This window comes from Haliotis rufescens, unplaced genomic scaffold (assembly GCF_023055435.1).
Source record: "Haliotis rufescens isolate VD_foot unplaced genomic scaffold, xgHalRufe1.0.p SCAF_8, whole genome shotgun sequence".
Taxonomy (NCBI): domain Eukaryota; kingdom Metazoa; phylum Mollusca; class Gastropoda; order Lepetellida; family Haliotidae; genus Haliotis; species Haliotis rufescens.
The window spans coordinates 8,672,662-8,692,390 of NW_025964372.1; the positions used below are offsets into that span (position 1 = coordinate 8,672,662).

The following is a 19,729-nucleotide window of genomic DNA, read 5'->3' on the forward strand; positions in this document are numbered from 1 at the left end:
CAATTTGTGACTGACTAAACCTTTATTGTGAACACAACATCAATCTTTGAACACAATCAATACCTCTATGCTTTGCCATGATATTACCGTATTACCATACTACATCACTGATCCCAGTGTAATGTGTATTGCCTTCTGACATCATCAAACTAGGTACTTCAAGGTAACGCTCTGTACATTAGCTTCATCGATCACTGAAGTTGACCACAGAATCATGTTGTGATATTTGCCACATTATAACTGTAACAAATAGTACTGTAACAATCAGTACTGTAACAATCAGTACTGTAACAATAAGTACTGTAACAATAAGTACTGTAACAATCAGTACTGTAACAATCAGTACTGTAACAATAAGTACTGTAACAATAAGTACTGTAACAATCAGTACTGTAGCAATCAGTACTGTAGCAATAAGTACTGTAACAATCAGCACTGTAGCAATAGGTACTGTAACAATCAGTACTGTAACAATCAGTACTGTCAGTACTGTAACAATCAGTACTGTAACAATCAGTACTGTCAGTACTGTAACAATTAGTACTGTAACAATCAGTACTGTAACAATCAGTACTGTAACAATAAGTACTGTAACAATAAGTACTGTAACAATCAGTACTGTAACAATAAGTACTGTAACAATCAGTACTGTAACAATCAGTACTGTAGCAATCAGTACTGTAACAATAAATACTGTAGCAATAAGTACTGTAACAATAAATACTGTAGCAATAAGTACTGTAACAATCAGTACTGTAACAATCAGTACAGTGTACAAGTCATGACAGTCATCAGAGAGCTGAGATTTTATTTATTTAGATGAATGAATGAAGACAGGGTGGGACCATGGTACATCCTGGTTTGTCTGGTGCAGCTAGGTTTTCATGTCACCGTGCACCTGGTGCAAGTTAAATCAAGCTCGGAACTTATTGTGTGTATGGTGTGGGTAATTCTTGAAATATCAGATATGGTTTTGTATTGCAAGATGTCTTGTAACTAAAGGTTCCGATATGTTGGTAAGTTTTGTACTTTTTAACGATGAGTTACTCGTTCAGTTATCAAATCCCTTAAATCGAGTTCTGGTTATTCTCAAACTCATAATGTTGACAAACGCCATCCATCAGAACCAGTTTCGATCACATTCATTTCGCAAAGTGGTGTCATCAACAGTCTCGTTGGTAGAGGTGAAAGTTGATGCAGTTAATGCTATCTCTGTAGGCCTGATGCCGTCAACAGACCAGTTCACTGGATTTCCATCACTGCAGAGGTACTCTACAATTAAATAACAATGCATTATCAGTACTGTAAAAAAAAATAATCAGTGAAGTGAAAGATATGCATTTATATGTATAATTAATGAATATATAATTTCATAAAATGTACTGAAAAGTAGGAAAATGGACAGCTAAGTGTGTCTCTTTTGCCTGCGTCTGATCAATTAACATATTTCAGTAACTATTCACTCGGCTTGAAAAACTCCCCCATTAATAATAACAAATTTTCACAAGAGAACTTTTGACATGTTGCATCAACATGGAGGCTAACTCTTCGTTCATCCTATTAAATTTGCAATAAAAATCATTTTCCCATAATATTTGATCAACAAACAATATGGACCATGGGAACCCCCAAAAGTACTGAATTTGATGAACAATGTCTTTACACAGTAAATGAATGGATTAGCATATTCAGGCCGAGACAAGGTCAAGCCGCATTGCACTTGTGATGAACCGTCATGTAGGCAGTGTCTCCCTGTCATTATTGCGGTAAACTTTCAAATAAATGACTTGCATTTTAGTTTTTAAATACAAATATAACTGAACAAGTAACAACATATGGAGACATTTAAGAACTAATAGATCCAATATGATGTCATAAGCAATTGTTTAAAAAGATACAAATGCATGTACTTTCTCTTCAGTTACCCATCAGTCCAATAGCCTTCTAAAAAAATGTCTCCTCCTTTCCAACAAATGTCATGCATTTCAGGGTTTAAATGAAAAAAACCTGAACAACTGACAAATAGTCAAAAATTTGAAGAACTACTGGACCAAATTTTATAACTTCTTTGAGATACATTTAGAAGTTGGCGTACTAAGTAAGGATAAGATATATGGATGAACAACTTCTTTATTACAATTTACTGGCTTCACCGTTGTGTTTATATTACAGGCTTCACCGGCAAAATGTATATTACCCTTCTGTGTACATAACAGGCCTCTCCACTCCAGTGTAACTGCATCTTAAACCTACTCAACTGTAGAAACTCCTATCCTGTATTATATACTTGTCAACCATACTCTGCACATCACTTGCTTGATAACGGTGTTAGAATCTACACCGAAACATCGCTCCTAATTGAAATAAAGACGTTGTTCATCCATATGTCTTATCCTTATAAATTTTATTAGCAATCGTTTAAAAAAATAGAAATATGTGAACTTTCTATTTAATTTTCCATACGCCCATATTTCAATTACCCACGAGATGCACAGATCTCCAGAAATCTTCAAATAGACTACGGCTTCACAATGAAGCTGAATTTAGCTCTTTCTCGTGAATTTTGTGTTGGTTATTGAGAACATCCAGGCAAGTCTGTCGGATTGCAGTGTGGAGCTTTGTCTGGACCGCCAACTTTTTAAAAGGATTTAATAGTCCGCCTCCCAACTTGATGACGTCTAGTGAGTTGTTCCTGTAGATGTAGCCGGGCAATGCAGATATGAGCAATGGCTGAACAATCGCGTCCAAAAGTTGGAGAGAAATCACAATGAAATCACAGAGAAATCAACGGTATTGGGAGAAAAGGTACAGGAAATTGATGTGAGGATTTGTGAGAATATGCGGGAAATATCCACTTGTGCATAAAATGAAGTTGTCTGCCGTTTCCGAGGTCGGATTGTATTGAGGGAGTCATCACTATTAAAATCAGGGTAGATATGTGTAAAGATAATACATCTCCTCATCCCTAAAGAGGCTGTACATGATGCTGATACATGTATCTCAAATAAGAAATAAACGACAAGTGGGAGTTGTTTATCATAAAATAAAACACTACAGGGAGAAGAAGCCACTCGGGGCTGTGCCCTGCATTAGTTTACTGTATTTGCCTTTGGAAACGTCTCCTGAATTTGCCAGACTGAGAGCTTGCGTGATTCACGTTATGACATTACATCTTGTTGTGTTTTGGTGCTGTTTAGTATTTAAACTGTTGACGACATATCCATGTGAGCTGGTAATGGTGTGTGGTAGTACCGGTACACCAGTATACTTTGGTGCAAATCTTCAGCAATACGTATTGTGATACGTTTGTAAATGTTGCAATATATTGGGGCAAATATGAATAAGTATATTTATGTGTTCCTAATCGATATGGAGATGGAAAATAGTATCTTTCTGATACAACTTGCCTCTGATGATCTTTTTATAAATTAGCGTGTGCACATCGCGACTATCAAGCTCCTCACAGAGATAGCCCATTCACGGAGCTCTCTATACCGACAATATAACGAAGGTGTCTCTCGCTGGGAAGGAGCCTGATGGTATCTGACATTAATACAGCATATAACTCTGATTAACTCATGAAAATGTAAATTGGCAATATACTGCAATATGTATCACAATTAGGAGATAAATATACTGTGTTTTCAATGTAGAGCTATGTTACCTGTAGATTTAACCCCGCTAAATTGAATTTGGAACCGAACGCGTAGCGTGAGGTTTCAAATGTTAAATTTAGCGCGGTTAAATCTACAGGTAACCTAGCTCTACATTGAAAACACAGTATGTTTATCTCCATTCTACCATGACTAAATAAAATGCGAACTCTTTGGTGTTAGCAAATATACTGAGTGAATCGGTATGGGTTGAGTTCAGTGTTTTGAGTGGGTTATCTATCTGAATTACGGAATCACCGAACAAAATATGGTGCTGTATATACTCAAGCAGTTTGTTTACACCGTAATACTTCACTCGAACATATGACAGGCAATGAAGGCATATAAGCACAGCAACTTGGTAAGCTAACGCGAGGTGGGCATCCCTAAAGAAAACAAAGCAAGCTTTGAAAGGCTTTAGCTCTACATTGCGCATCACCATTGTGACGTCATATCGCTCATTGTGGCGCAAAAGATGTGACGTCACAGTCGTATATAGAAAAGTGCCAAAATTTCAAGCTCTCTGTTGTCTCCAAAACTTAAATACATTCCCTTTGTTGATTTCTGTCATGTTTTTCTGCACGAAATTTATTGCCACACATCCTTTGAATATTGTAGTAACAAGCATCTGTGCATTTTGTAATCTGTAATTGTAGATATAATTATTTAAATATGCCTACCAACAATGACTGAAAATAGTACTATTCTATGAATATTAGCTTCTGCGGTGATGCGGTCGTCAAACCAGCTGTTTCAATCAGAGGGTGTTTATTGTTATTTAATAGCCTCTGATTGACCAATCAGAATTGAGTAAATTCCAAATTCATGGTAGAATACATTTTCAAAACCTTTACATTTTTTCATCTTTTTTTGTGACTGATGCTGTTGCAATTTGAAATGTGTTTTGACTGAATACAGTAGTACTTTATAACTCTGGGAACAATACAAATTCATAAAGAAATATATTCTTTGTTCTTTCTTTGTTTGTTTTTTAACACCACACTCAGCAATATTCCAGCTATATGTAAATAATGGAATCTTGAACAGACAATACAGCAATTGACATCATCAGCATATGCCTTTAACATTTACAGCTTAATAACTCCGTCAAGTGAGTCACATATCAACATGATCAATGTCTGATTCAAGTTTGTCAGTGTCATATGGCAATAAATTTAGCAAATATACAGCTGAGGTTGTCAGGAACCTGTGGCAATACATGGTGTTATGGTGATAGCTTCATACTATGTTTTCCATAGGTATTGGCCATGTTATGGTATATGTTTCATATGAGAGGACAGCATAAATTACAGAGTAATACCTTTGAAACTTCTCTTAAGAACATGTCATGTACTAAAACGTCCACGTAAACATCATGTACTAAAACGTCCACGCAAACATCATGTACTAAACCATCCACGTACACATGTAAACAAGCATCACAACATTTTGTACAGCAAATACACTGAGGGCTCGGGAACGTAAGATATTATTTTATTTTTGCAATTTTATCAACAATGACTAATAAGTGCATATTTTCATTCAGGTTAGCCAGAAATACAATGTGATTTTAACACCATGAACATATTAATGAGTTTATGGTTGATGGTTTGAAAAGCAATCAAATGTTAACAGACAGAGAAAGCGACTCGGAATATTGGTCCTGGTGAGATACATGACTGAAACATTCGTGAGTTACTGAGATTAGAAGCCAGTGTGATACCTCTCATTCCATGGAGATGGGGGTGGGTGTTCGCCATGTGTGACCTGGCTGGCTGGCTGGCTGGCTGGCTGGCTGCTGCTGCCCTCTTTGTGGCAGGCATGATGACAACCATGAGGTGACCAGAATCAGTTAAATAAGTCACCATGATCTAGCTTATTGCAGAGCTTATTCCAGCGTTCACTCCCTCAATCATCCAGAGCTCCAGATAAGCTGCGTATCTGCGTGAAATACGCATCAGAAATGGAGAAATACACAGTAAAATATAATCCAAGCGTATCAAATACGCAACGAACATTACAGATACGCTACAAAAATAAAACTTGTGCGTATCATCAAAATATTGTGAAGTAACCCTGCGTATTAGATTAGCAAATAAACAACTTATTTTGAAATTATAAAGGGGCATTCCGTCAACCTTGCCAAACTCCACGATGACAGTTACATCATGATCATTTGCCATCACACTTTCTTGTGGAAGTATCGTGGTATTTTTGAGTCCTATAAAGCTCTCGAACCCACACGACACCAGTTTGCAGGGACCAGATGAATAGTGTTTTTAAATATTTAACTTAAATACCCACATGTGTAAAAACTAGTGGGTAACAGAAATTTGAATACGCAGGTAGAATTACTGATACCCAATGATTTTAAAATGCATGGGTAAAATACCCACAACACCAAAAGCTTATCTGGAGCTCTGATCATCCTATTTTCCCAGTAACATACACCATCAGTGTGCAACAAGACATATTCTTATCTTTGCCAATCTGCTGTAGTCATGTATCCCAACTGCGTGGATTGATGCTCATGATGTCAATCACTGGATTGTCTGGTCCAGACTTGATTATTTACAGACCGTCATCATATAGCTGAAATATTGCTGAGTGCGGCGTTAAACAACAAACGAACGAACGAAATAATGTAGCAAGTGATAATAATGACACATAATATAGTTGTTTTTTTTCACACTGCCAGTAGTAGCTGAACACCAAAAAAAAGAAATCTTTTGGCTTTTGATTAGAATGTATTTAAATTGACATGCTGATTACATTTAATTTACATATCTCATGGAATAATATACAAAGAATGAGGAATATTAAGGTGGATTTGCATGATTTTTTATTTCATCTATCCAAATAAACTAAAGAACAGTGGCACGGAAATGTAGCTCACAGGGCTGTGTATTGACCTGGATTTTGTACTGCAATATATTGCCATACTTTGACCTGTATTGCGATACGTATGATATGGCATAGAATACAGTAAGTCAGAGGAAAATGATGAAGATTGTCTACTCTAGCATTGACATTTGGATAAGTGATGTTCGACTGTAGTTACAAATGTGGGCCTTGACTTTTCAAGACGGGTTAGTGACATTGAGGAGTCACCAGCCCGCCTGACTTGATGGATTTGGTTGGTTGGTTGGTTGGTTGGTTTGTTGTTTTACGCAGCACTCAGCAATATTCCAGCTCTATGATGGCGATCTGTAAATTATCGAGTCTCGACCGGACAATCCAGTCATTGACATCATGAGCATCGATCCACGCAATAGGGATCGATGACATGCTTCAACCAAGTCAGCGAGCCTGACCACCCAATCCCGCTAGTCACCTCTTACGACAAGCTTAGTCGCCTTTCAGGGCAAGAATGGGTTGCTGAAGACCTATTCTAGCCCAGATCTTCACGGGTCCGCTTGTTGGAAGTGAAGCCCATAACTGATGGAGAAAACCAAGAGTCTTCAGTAAATCTCATAAAATCCCATTTGGAAGTATTTTATCAACATATTAACATGATTAACAGACCCGTGAAGATCCGAGGTAGAATAGGTCTTCAGCAACCCTTACTTGCTGTAAAAGGTGACAGTGCTTGTCGTAAGAGGCGACTTATGGGATCGGGTGGTCAGGCACGCTGACTTGATTGATGCATGTCATCGTATCCCAATTACGTGGATCGATGATCATGATGTCAATCACTTGATTGTCTGGTTCAGTGATTATTTACAGACCGCCAACATACAGCTGGAATATTGCTGAGTGCGACACTAAACAACAAACAAACTTATAACAAGCCTATTAACATACTTTAAAAAAATGAATGTCTGTGTACACATTTTCATAATGTTGTAGGCATACATTTCACCAGGTGATTAGTGTTTGGTGATGTACTGCTAGAAATGACTTCTAGAAATGGGGATGGGACTACTTCTGTTTTTGCAAATACTTGCAATCAATTTTCTAGTTCACATAAAATCATTAACTTTGGTGGAAAGTAAATATGTTTTCAGTTTTCAGGTGTACCATAAGTCAAGATGGCTGACAGTACCTCGAAGACAAAGAAGAAAGTGGTGCTTGCATACAGCGGGGGTCTAGACACCTCCTGCATCCTAGCCTGGCTGATAGAGGAGGGCTACGAGGTCATCGCATACTTGGTAAGTAACAGACCGTCTGGCTGATAGAGGAGGGCTACGAGGTCATCGCATACTTGGTAAGTAACAGACCGTCTGGCTGATAGAGGAGGGCTACGAGGTCATGGCATACTTGGTAAGTAACAGACCGTCTGGCTGATAGAGGAGGGCTACGAGGTCATCGCATACTTGGTAAGTAACAGACCGTCTGGCTGATAGAGGAGGGCTACGAGGTCATCGCATACTTGGTAAGTAACAGACCGCCTGGCTGATAGAGGAGGGCTACGAGGTCATCGCATACTTGGTAAGTAACAGACCGCCTGGCTGATAGAGGAGGGCTACGAGGTCATCGCATACTTGGTAAGTAACAGACCGCCTGGCTGATAGAGGAGGGCTACCAGGTCATCGCATACTTGGTAAGTAACAGACCGTCTGGCTGATAGAGGAGGGCTACGAGGTCATCGCATACTTGGTAAGTAACAGACCGTCTGGCTGATAGAGGAGGGCTACGAGGTCATCGCATACTTGGTAAGTAACAGACCGTCTGGCTGATAGAGGAGGGCTACGAGGTCATCGCATACTTGGTAAGTAACAGACCGTCTGGCTGATATATAAGGGCTACAGGTTATCGCATACTTAATAACAGCTACGAGATCTTCGCATACTTGGTAAGTAACACAGACCGCCTGGCTGATATATAAGGGCTACAGGTTATCGCATACTTAATAACAGCTACGAGATCTTCGCATACTTGGTAAGTAACACAGACCGCCTGGCTGATATATAAGGGCTACAGCTTATCGCATACTTAATAACAGCTACGAGATCTTCGCATACTTGGTAAGTAACACAGACCGCCTGGCTGATATATAAGGGCTACAGCTTATCGCGTACTTAATAACAGCTACGAGATCTTCGCATACTTGGTAAGTAACACAGACCGCCTGACTGATATATAAGGGCTACGGGTTATCGCATACTTAATAACAGCTACGAGATCTTTGCATACTTGGTAAGTAACACAGGCCGCCTGGCTGATATATAAGGGCTACGGGTTATCGCATACCTAATAAGAGCTACAAGATCTTCGCATACTTGGTAAGTAACACAGACCGCCTGGCTGATATATAAGGGCTACGGGTTATCGCATACCTAATAAGGGCTACATACTTGGTAAGTATCCCAGACCATCTAGCTTCTCAACCACTCACTGTTATAATGGTCATTTTTATGATATTTAACCGATGACCAAACTGTTATCACTCTTGTCAACTCATTCTGTTTTGTGAACACAGGCCAACATAGGACAGGAAGAGGACTATGAAGCTGTGAAAGCTAAAGCCATCAAGTTTGGAGCTTCAAAGGTAAACACTTTGTATTTGGATTGTAGTTAGTACACTCCCATGCATGAATTTGACAACTGCTTCTGCTGCAAGTGATCCTGTAGAAACTACTCATATCAGTTTACCCATATCAGAATATATCTTACCATGAACATCTTGCTAATTGCAATGGGGAATTCTTTTGGTGATTTTTATGAGAAGGTGAGTGATTAAAGTCGAGATAAACAAATAGCTCACTAGAATGTTTGTGGTCACTACTTTCTCAAACTGTATAAATGTTCACAACAATTGTTATATACTATCTATACAATGGTGCCATGCCTTGTTTAGATTTTGGTAAAATTCAGGTTATTGTCAAGCAAGTTTATTTCATTGTCACTTTGAAAGGCACACTATGTCTCTACAAGCAGAACACTGGTTTTGTGTGGTGTGTACATCAGAGGTCAAGGTCATCTGGTCCTTCTGGTTGAAAGTGGTTGTATCCTTCTTTGCCATGCCATGGTTCTTGCTCTGGGGATGTTTGGTTAGTCATTCATTGCTTTGATTATGTAATATGGATATATTTCATTGATGTGATAATGAATGATCATATGTTTGTCAAACAAGTACTGGGTACACACAGAGGGTGATGTTAAACATGATGGTCTACTTGTCATACAAGTACTGGGTTCACACACAGGGTGATGTTAAACATGATGGTCAATTTGTCACACAAGTACTGGGTACAAACACAGGGTGATGTTAAACATGATGGTCTACTTGTCATACAAGTACTGGGTACACACACAGGGTGATGTTAAACATGATGGTCAATTTGTCCTACAAGTACTGGGTACAAACACAGGGTGATGTTAAACATGATGGTCTACTTGTCATACAAGTACTGGGTACACACACACAGGGTGATGTTAAACATGATGGTCTACTTGTCATACAAGTACTGGGTACACACACACAGGGTGATGTTAAACATGATGGTCTACTTGTCATACAAGTACTGGGTACACACACAGGGTGATGTTAAACATGATGGTCTACTTGTCATACAAGTACTGGGTACACACACAGGGTGATGTTAAACATGATGGTCTACTTGTCATACACGTACTGGGTACAAACACAGAGGGTGATGTTAAACATGATGGTCTACTTGTCATACAAGTACTGGGTACACACACAGGGTGATGTTAAACATGATGGTCTACTTGTCATACAAGTACTGGGTACACACTCAGGGTGATGTTAAACATGATGGTCTACTTGTCATACAAGTACTGGGTACACACACAGGGTGATGTTAAACATGATGGTCTACTTGTCATACAAGTACTGGGTACACACACACAGGGTGATGTTAAACATGATGGTCTACTTGTCATACAAGTACTGGGTACACACACAGAGGGTGATGTTAAACATGATGGTCTACTTGTCATACAAGTACTGGGTACACACACACAGGGTGATGTTAAACATGATGGTCTACTTGTCATACAAGTACTGGGTACAAACACAGGGTGATGTTAAACATGATGGTCTACTTGTCATACAAGTACTGGGTACAAACACAGGGTGATGTTAAACATGATGGTCTACTTGTCATACAAGTACTGGGTACACGTACAGGGTGATGTTAAACATGATGGTCTACTTGTCATACAAGTACACAGGGTGATGTTAAACATGATGGTCTACTTGTCATACAAGTACTGGGTACAACTACAGGGTGATGTTAAACATGATGGTCTACTTGTCATACAAGTACACAGGGTGATGTTAAACATGATGGTCTACTTGTCATACAAGTACTGGGTACAACTACAGGGTGATGTTAAACATGATGGTCTACTTGTCATACAAGTACTGGGTACACACTCAGGGTGATGTTAAACATGATGGTCTACTTGTCATACAAGTACTGGGTACACATACAGGGTGATGTTAAACATGATGGTCTACTTGTCATACAGGTACTGGGTACAACTACAGGGTGATGTTAAACATGATGGTCTACTTGTCATACAAGTACTGGGTACACACTCAGGGTGATGTTAAACATGATGGTCTACTTTTCATACAAGTACTGGGTACACACACAGGGTGATGTTAAACATGATGGTCTACTTGTCATACAAGTACTGGGTACAACTACAGGGTGATGTTAAACATGATGGTCTACTTGTCATACAAGTACTGGGTACACACACAGGGTGATGTTAAACATGATGGTCTACTTGTCATACAAGTACTGGGTACACACACAGGGTGATGTTAAACATGATGGTCTACTTGTCATACAAGTACTGGGTACACACACAGGGTGATGTTAAACATGTTGGTCTACTTGTCATACAAGTACTGGGTACACACACACAGGGTGATGTTAAACATGATGGTCTACTTGTCATACAAGTACTGGGTACACACACAGGGTGATGTTAAACATGATGGTCTACTTGTCATACAAGTACTGGGTACACACACAGGGTGATGTTAAACATGATGGTCTACTTGTCATACAAGTACTGGGTACACAAACAGGGTGATGTTAAACATGATGGTCTACTTGTCATACAAGTACTGGGTACACACACAGGGTGATGTTAAACATGATGGTCTACTTGTCATACAAGTACTGGGTACAACTACAGGGTGATGTTAAACATGATGGTCTACTTGTCATACAAGTACTGGGTACACACACAGGGTGATGTTAAACATGATGGTCTACTTGTCATACAAGTACTGGTTACACACACAGGGTGATGTTAAACATGATGGTCTACTTGTCATACAAGTACTGGGTACACACACACAGGGTGATGTTAAACATGATGGTCTACTTGTCATACAAGTACTGGGTACAACTACAGGGTGATGTTAAACATGATGGTCTACTTGTCATACAAGTACTGGGTACACACACAGGGTGATGTTAAACATGATGGTCTACTTGTCATACAAGTATTGTTTTCTCCAACAAGGTGAGGATTGAGTGAAACTGTGAAGCCAGTGCATGGTTGACAGTGTGTTGTCGGGGGCCAGTTTGTTCTTCAGTCACTTTGCATTGCACACAGTATCCCTGACACCACAGTTCAGTCGGATGTCGTAAATCTGCAGCATCTCGGGATGTACTGGATGGAGCTGCCAGTTTAGGGTTATTTTGTCAACTTCCTTGCCATTATTATCAGCACATTACTTGCGACTTGGCCCACAGTCACATAATCACTTACTGTCAAATGTAAATTCATCGCAGTAACAAGGTCAAACTTCCTTACTTGGCTTAATGAAATCAGTGTCAATTTGCATTAAGAGCATGCTGCTGTCAATTGGCTTTGCTGTATTATGTGAATTTCATAGGAAGGAGGGTGTTTGTGTGGGCTGGGAGGCAGAGTGAAATCCCCCATCTCATACAGGATCAATACACAAGCTAATCTCATTTCATGGCGGTTGACCGAAATAGATGTGCCAGCAGTCTATAACGGCTGAAACAGCATGGTGGTGTTACCAGAGCAATTATTTGTTCATTTCATGGCACAAGCAGCCTGAATGTCAAGTGACTTTCTGCTGGAGACGAAATCAGACTCAGTCATGAAACCACTTGAAATTATATCTTTCTTGCTTGTGAATCTATATAAAGTTGTTGAAAGAGTTATAAACAGTTGGTTAATTATGCAAGGAGTTGGTATGTCCTTGACATAATTTAATGTTAATACAGAACAGTCAACTGTCATCAAATGGCAGGTGAAGGCTGGGGCTAGTCCTGCACCATGACCATGGAATATATTTATTTTATGAAAAAAATAATAATCTAGAAATGCATACGAAAGCAAGTCTAGCTCTATTCCACATGAAATCAGCATAGGGAATTTTTTATTTTATTTTTAGAGTCAAGAAGGATTTTGTGTAATATAAGATTCCAGAGACTAAATGTTAGTCTAGGCTGGGGCAGATGTATCTAGTTGGACAGGACCTGCTTCTCAAGGCGACACAGGCGGATGGGTAGCCTAGTGGTTAAAGTGTTTGCTCATCACGCCGAAGACCTGGGTTCGATTCTCGACATGGGTACAATGTATGAAGCCCATTTCTGGTGTCCCCCGCCGTGATATTGCTGGAATATTGCTAAAAGCGGTGTAAAACCCTACTCACTCACCCCCAAGTGTGTCCAGTCATCCAGGAAGTCAGATGATGGCCAAGACACGCAGCTATGAGAGGTGATAATGGCAATGAATCTGACAACTGCTGGATAACACTGCACACACTCTTGCCATGTTCAATACCACACTCTTTGGTTTTGTGCTTCACAGAGCTTACCAATTAGCTTGGATTGGGCAGAATACAAATTTTTGCACAAATTAGCTAACTATGTCCCATGTATGTGGTGATATCACACAGTGATTGGGAAGGAAATTTCCTTCATGGGCCTATGGCCAAATGTTTACACATGTATGGGCAATTGTTTTGCAGGTATGGGCTATTCATTTTCCTATATGGGCCATTTAAGACCAGTTTATCCCTTTCATTCTTAATCTTGAACTGCAAACAATAACGTGTCATTTCATTAACAAATATTGCTGTGCCGCCTTACAAATGAAACTACAGTCGTCCCTCGCAATAATGTCCTTCACAATGCCACCGACTTGCTTAAACCATGGGATAATCAATAGCTCCCATAAATATCATTATTTTCCCCTCAAATTCATGTCTTTATGTCATCGGAAAAAGCATGTCAACAAATGACTACTGAATTAAGAAATTCGGCTTCGTCTGCAAATTTTTTAGTAGATCCATAGAATATTAGTTTCATGGTCCTGTGGCAGATTGGCCCAACTCACTATTTTATTTACATAAACCACGATCACTTTACCAATATTGCCTTGAAATGAACCTTTGTTGCCAGAGAATGGATACAGCTATCAATTCATAAATGTCATACTTTGACTTATTAAGAGGTCATATTGGTTGCATCTTGACTGTTATTTGTCAGCATAATGTTTTTTTGCAATTGAAACAGCAAAACCGCAGGAAGCCTCAACAGTTACTTGTCAAACTTTTACGTACGTGAACATTATCGGTCATGTCAGGTTGAATCATTCGTGGTCAACTCGTGTCATCTTGCAGGTGATGGAAAGGGGCGAGTGGTGACGATGGCAGATAATACGGTATAACCAACCCAACATTCCACATCAGGAATAGCATGGCGTAAATGCAGGATGTAACCAGTCATAATCAACGTAATTGGAACATTTTCAGAATAAGTAACAAAACAAACAATTTTGTATAAATGAGTACTGTAGCGTAAACCAAGATGGTGGCAAATCGGTGTTTCATTGGTCTTGCTGATGAAATTGAATTGGGTGTTGAGACGTGTATGTAAACGGTGTTGTATTGTATGTTTATTAAATAAAAATGTGTTTGAAGTGATATTATTCTGTTAAACTCACATGGATTATGCTTGAGATTGCATTTATGTCTGCCTACGTACCCTCAACAGTGAAATATTGTATTCATTACCTTGGCCAAGTGTATGATGGGAATTCCCAACTCCCAAAAGTTATAAAATGCAAGTAATAAATAAAATACTAAACGTGCTCCCATGTAATACAAATTTTATAAAACAAGTGAATGGTTCTGGTGTCTGACAAGCAAAAACGAGTTGGATACCAGAGCTATTCGCACATTTCCTAAAATAATATTACAAGGGAGTTTGTTTTGTATTCTACAGGCGTGTGGTGGTTGGTTCCCACACCAGGCAGTGACCCATGTACATGTATGTGGGGATAAGATACATCAGCGAGCAGTGTCCTATTTATGTCACAGGTGATAAACTTATTTAATGGTTTGTGAAGTAAGTGTATGACAACTTGGAAAGTGTATGACTACTAAACATGACTTGTGGAGCACTGATTTCTAAAGGTTTTATTGGAATATAGATATGACATATTTCAGTTTTCAAAGTATGATAAGAATTGGAAGGATCATCTCCTCGAGGCAATTGTGAACACTGCCTACATCAAAGTCTAGTTTTCACCCTTGTCATTTCAAGCTTTTAAGAGGACTACTTCACATATTGATAGTCCACTTAGAAAACACTTTACAAAATCAACACCCAGGTTCCGAAAATGTGGTCTCTGGTATGGCCACAATCATCGCCTATTGAATTTGCACTAAAAATATTCCAAAAATTAAGCAAAGACAACTATTTGAGAAGTGCTTTAAAGTTTTCAGTCAACTAGCCCCAGTACTTTTATATATTTTTAAATTTTGCAACCTCATTGTTTTTTTAACTCAAATGACTGATTGCTTACCGCAGTGAGTGAGCTGCAGTGCTAGTTTTACAGAGAGTTTCCTGTCAGTGTGATGTGCAGTGTTACTTGATACTGTGCAGTCTGTGTGCCTCTAGTATTGTAAGAAATGTCTTCATGGTGGTATTGAGTCATTTTGTTTGTCTGTCAGGGAGGAAATTTCAAATGCTTTTGTGATCTGATCAACCAGGTTGATGCTGTTATGGTAGTAATATATGTAAAGACATTTGAATTAAGAACAGCGATATGACTGGAAGTTGGATTGGACTACTCTGGGTTTCTGTCGCCTAGTGACGATCGAGCCAAGAAAAGTCGTCTTGAAATGGCAAGGGTGGAACTTAGGCCAGGGGACACTCTGGCCTTGGGAAGACTCATAGTGAAAGTATATATGAGCCTTGTTTTGACCAATTTTGCTTGAATAATAGAGTTTTTAGAAATATGCATTCAAATGATAACAATTGTAAGGTTCTAAGTCTTGTTACAAAAGTGATCTCACTTACATAACTTACATAAAATGCAAACTTATTGATGAGAACCGTTTCCAGAATGTTTACAGACTGTTCAAGTGTATTGGCTTGGTTGGGGGCATCAGTATGATAAGTTGGTCATGTGTTTGTCCTTCAGTATCAGTTCAGAATATGGATTGAAGGAAGTCAGAGGCAAATTTTACTAAATGGTAAATTTGCGAAGTACATACAGCACCTCAATATGTTTCTGGTGTGGACTAAAGTCTGTTTTTTTTCTTTGACAGGTTCACTGAAGCTAGTTATTTACTTATTCTACTTATTCGATACTTAAACAATTTTTGTTCTCAGGAATCAAATGATGCTATGCAAAATACAAAGAGGAGTCATCTCAGACCCAACATAGATTTGATTCCATTTAATTTTAGTTTTCAAATTTTGATTATTTGCAGGCAATAAATCAGAGTTTCAAACTTAGGACTTGCAACATCTTTTATCAGAATGTGAGTCATTGTATAAAAATGCCTACTGATCGGGTTTGAGAAAGAAGTGTTCTCAGCAAAGTTATTGCACATGTATTACATAGATTCGATACTGCTGGTAGACCAATAAGAATGCAAAATTCAGAAATGTGAAGGTAAGACATTTTGACTTCCAGTATGCAGTAGAACTTCATTAGAGAAGCATTGTTGATGTGGCCAGACCGGAAGTGGAGACTTTACCAGATCTTTATTTAAGGAACTTGTTTTAACTGGCCACTAAACAAAACCAGGTTGCACCCTGGTCCCATAAATCTATCAAAGGCGAAACAGTGTCCCATATATCAATGATCACTGACCTATTGCTGGTAAACATAACAGGAGCACATAATCTTGAAGTACCCACATTGTGATGACATCAAGCCCAATTACGGTAAATTACACACAGCACAGGGATTAGTGATGTATTGTGGAATACAAAGCTAACAGATTTTGAGTGTTTTCAAAGATTGATTTTTTGTGGACAAGTGAAGGTTAGTCTGACATAAATTTAAAATTTATTGACATGCGCTTGGTGCATGTGGGCATAAATATCACGTTGCAATTTACAATAATTGGTTCCACTGGTGCATGAATTACAAGCTAAATTGATATCCCTGTTGACTCATGTCTATATTGTAATGTTGTGCCCGCCTCTGTTGTCTGGTGGTAGAACATCGGCCCTGAAAGTGGAAGACCCAGGGTTCGATCCCCGGCCGCATCATACCAAAAAAGATAAAAGATGGGACTTATTGTTACGCTACCTGGCGCTTGGCAATAAGGGGCTAAAACAAGGACTGGTCGGCGCGGAGTCAGTATACTGTGTCTGAGTGGGGTATTCATGTTAAACTGTGGCATGGTCTCTTAGTGGACCAGCACTATAAAGTAGTCTGGACTAGTACAAGCAGACACAAATACACTCACACGCATGCTCATCGCTATTATAACACAATATTCTTGGATGCGACGTTAAGCTCCATTTTTTCCTCACCTCAAACTATTGCTTTACTTTCAGATGATAGTTCCTGACCTACAGAAGGAGTTTGTAGAGGAGTTTATCTGGCCAGCTGTAAGATCTAATGCTCTCTACGAGGACCGATACCTGCTGGGTACAGCCTTAGCTCGGCCTCTGATAGCCCGGTGAGTTGATACATACACCTTCTGGGTAGGGCCTTAATTGGACCACTGATAGCCCGGTGAGTTGATACACACACCTTCTGGGTAGGGCCTTAGCTGGACCACTGATAGCCCGGTGAGTTGATACACACACCTGCTGGGTAGGGCCTTAGCTGGACCACTGATAGCCCGGTGAGTTGATACACACACCTGCTGGGTATGGCCTTAACTGGACCACTGATAGCCCGGTTAGTTGATACACACACCTTCTGGGTAGGGCCTTAGCTGGACCACTGATAGCACGGTGAGTTGATACACACACCTGCTGGGTATGGCCTTAACTGGACCACTGATAGCCCGGTGAGTTGATACACACACCTTCTGGGTAGGGCCTTAGCTGGACCACTGATAGCACGGTGAGTTGATACACTCACCTGCTGGGTAGGGCCTTAACTGGACCACTGATAGCCCGGTGAGTTAATACACACACCTGCTTGGTATGGCCTTAACTGGACCACTGATAGCCCGGTGAGTTGATACACACACCTGCTGGGTATGGCCTTAACTGGACCACTGATAGCCCGGTTAGTTGATACACACACCTTCTGGGTAGGGCCTTAGCTGGACCACTGATAGCACGGTGAGTTGATACACACACCTGCTGGGTATGGCCTTAACTGGACCACTGATAGCCCGGTGAGTTGATACACACACCTTCTGGGTAGGGCCTTAGCTGGACCACTGATAGCCCGGTGAGTTGATACACACACCTGCTGGGTATGGCCTTAACTGGACCACTGATAGCCCGGTGAGTTGATACACACACCTTCTGGGTAGGGCCTTAATTGGACCACTGATAGCCCGGTGAGTTAATACACACACCTGCTGGGTATGGCCTTAACTGGACCTCTGATAGCACGGTGAGTTAATACACACACCTGCTGGGTATGGCCTTAACTGGACGTCTGATAGCACGGTGAGTTAATACACACACCTGCTGGGTATAGCCTTAACTGGACCTCTGATAGCACGGTGAGTTAATACACACACCTGCTGGGTAGGGCCTTAATTGGACCACTGATAGCCCGGTGAGTTGATACACACACCTGCTGGGTATGGCCTTAACTGGACCACTGATAGCCCGGTGAGTTAATACACACACCTGCTGGGTATGGCCTTAACTGGACCACTGATAGCCCGGTGAGTTGATACACACACCTGCTGGGTATGGCCTTAATTGGACCACTGATAGCCCGGTGAGTTAATACACACACCTGCTGGGTATGGCCTTAACTGGACCACTGATAGCCCGGTGAGTTGATACACACACCTTCTGGGTAGGGCCTTAATTGGACCACTGATAGCCCGGTGAGTTGATACACACACCTGCTGGGTATGGCCTTAACTGGACCACTGATAGCCCGGTGAGTTAATACACACACCTGCTGGGTTTGGCCTTAACTGGACCTCTGATAGCACGGTGAGTTAATACACACACCTGCTGGGTATGGCCTTAACTGGACCTCTGATAGCACGGTGAGTTAATACACACACCTGCTGGGTATGGCCTTAACTGGACCACTGATAGCACGGTGAGTTAATACACACACCTGCTGGGTATGGCCTTAGCTGGACCACTGATAGCACGGTGAGATAATACACACACCTGCTGGGTATGTCTATGTCATATGCCACAGTGCTGTGATGTACACACAAGTGTATATAACTATCTCTTTGTCACATGCCACAGTGCTATGGTGAAGATTGCCCAAGAGGAGAATGCCCAATTTGTCGCCCATGGAGCGACTGGAAAAGGGAACGACCAGATTAGGTTTGAGCTGGGAGCCTACGCACTTCACCCCAGCATTCAGGTGTGTACCCCTTACATGTAACTCTTGGCTAAATGTATCATTTTGTTTGTTTGGTGGGAAGCATTTACTTTTCTCCACTGGAATTTCATTTTAAAAAAGTGTATTTCTTCTTCAAGACAAAGAATGAACAGTTTAATGCCTGGATGATCCGCTGTTTCTCACTTTCAACAATAATAAGTAATTGGTTTTATCTTCTGTTGAGTATTTTAATCACTCTCATTAAAATAAGAGTTTAGTGCTTGCTATAATTACACAAAGATCAGAGGACATTATCCCATTACAGGACATGCAAAATGCCCTTTCATCCGATCAATCAGAGTATTGTCTTAGAG

General features: G+C 40.2%; 1 protein-coding gene across 4 annotated transcripts in view; it reads left to right on the forward strand.

The window, feature by feature from the left end:
* LOC124119817 (argininosuccinate synthase-like) overlaps positions 1 to 19,729 on the forward strand; it is a 63,050-nt gene that overhangs the window by 2,745 nt on the left and 40,576 nt on the right. The window contains exons 2-5 of one of the 4 annotated variants that reach the window (XM_048389154.1): positions 7,668 to 7,804; positions 9,076 to 9,144; positions 17,426 to 17,550; positions 19,277 to 19,397. In XM_048389154.1, the coding sequence (XP_048245111.1) occupies positions 7,685 to 7,804; positions 9,076 to 9,144; positions 17,426 to 17,550; positions 19,277 to 19,397 (435 nt within the window). In that variant the 5' untranslated portion in view covers positions 7,668 to 7,684. Of the gene's footprint in view, positions 1 to 7,660; positions 7,805 to 8,116; positions 8,141 to 8,306; positions 8,365 to 9,075; positions 9,145 to 17,425; positions 17,551 to 19,276; positions 19,398 to 19,729 lie in introns of those variants that run through there. The other 3 variants (XM_048389156.1, XM_048389158.1, XM_048389157.1) reach the window with 3 other exon arrangements.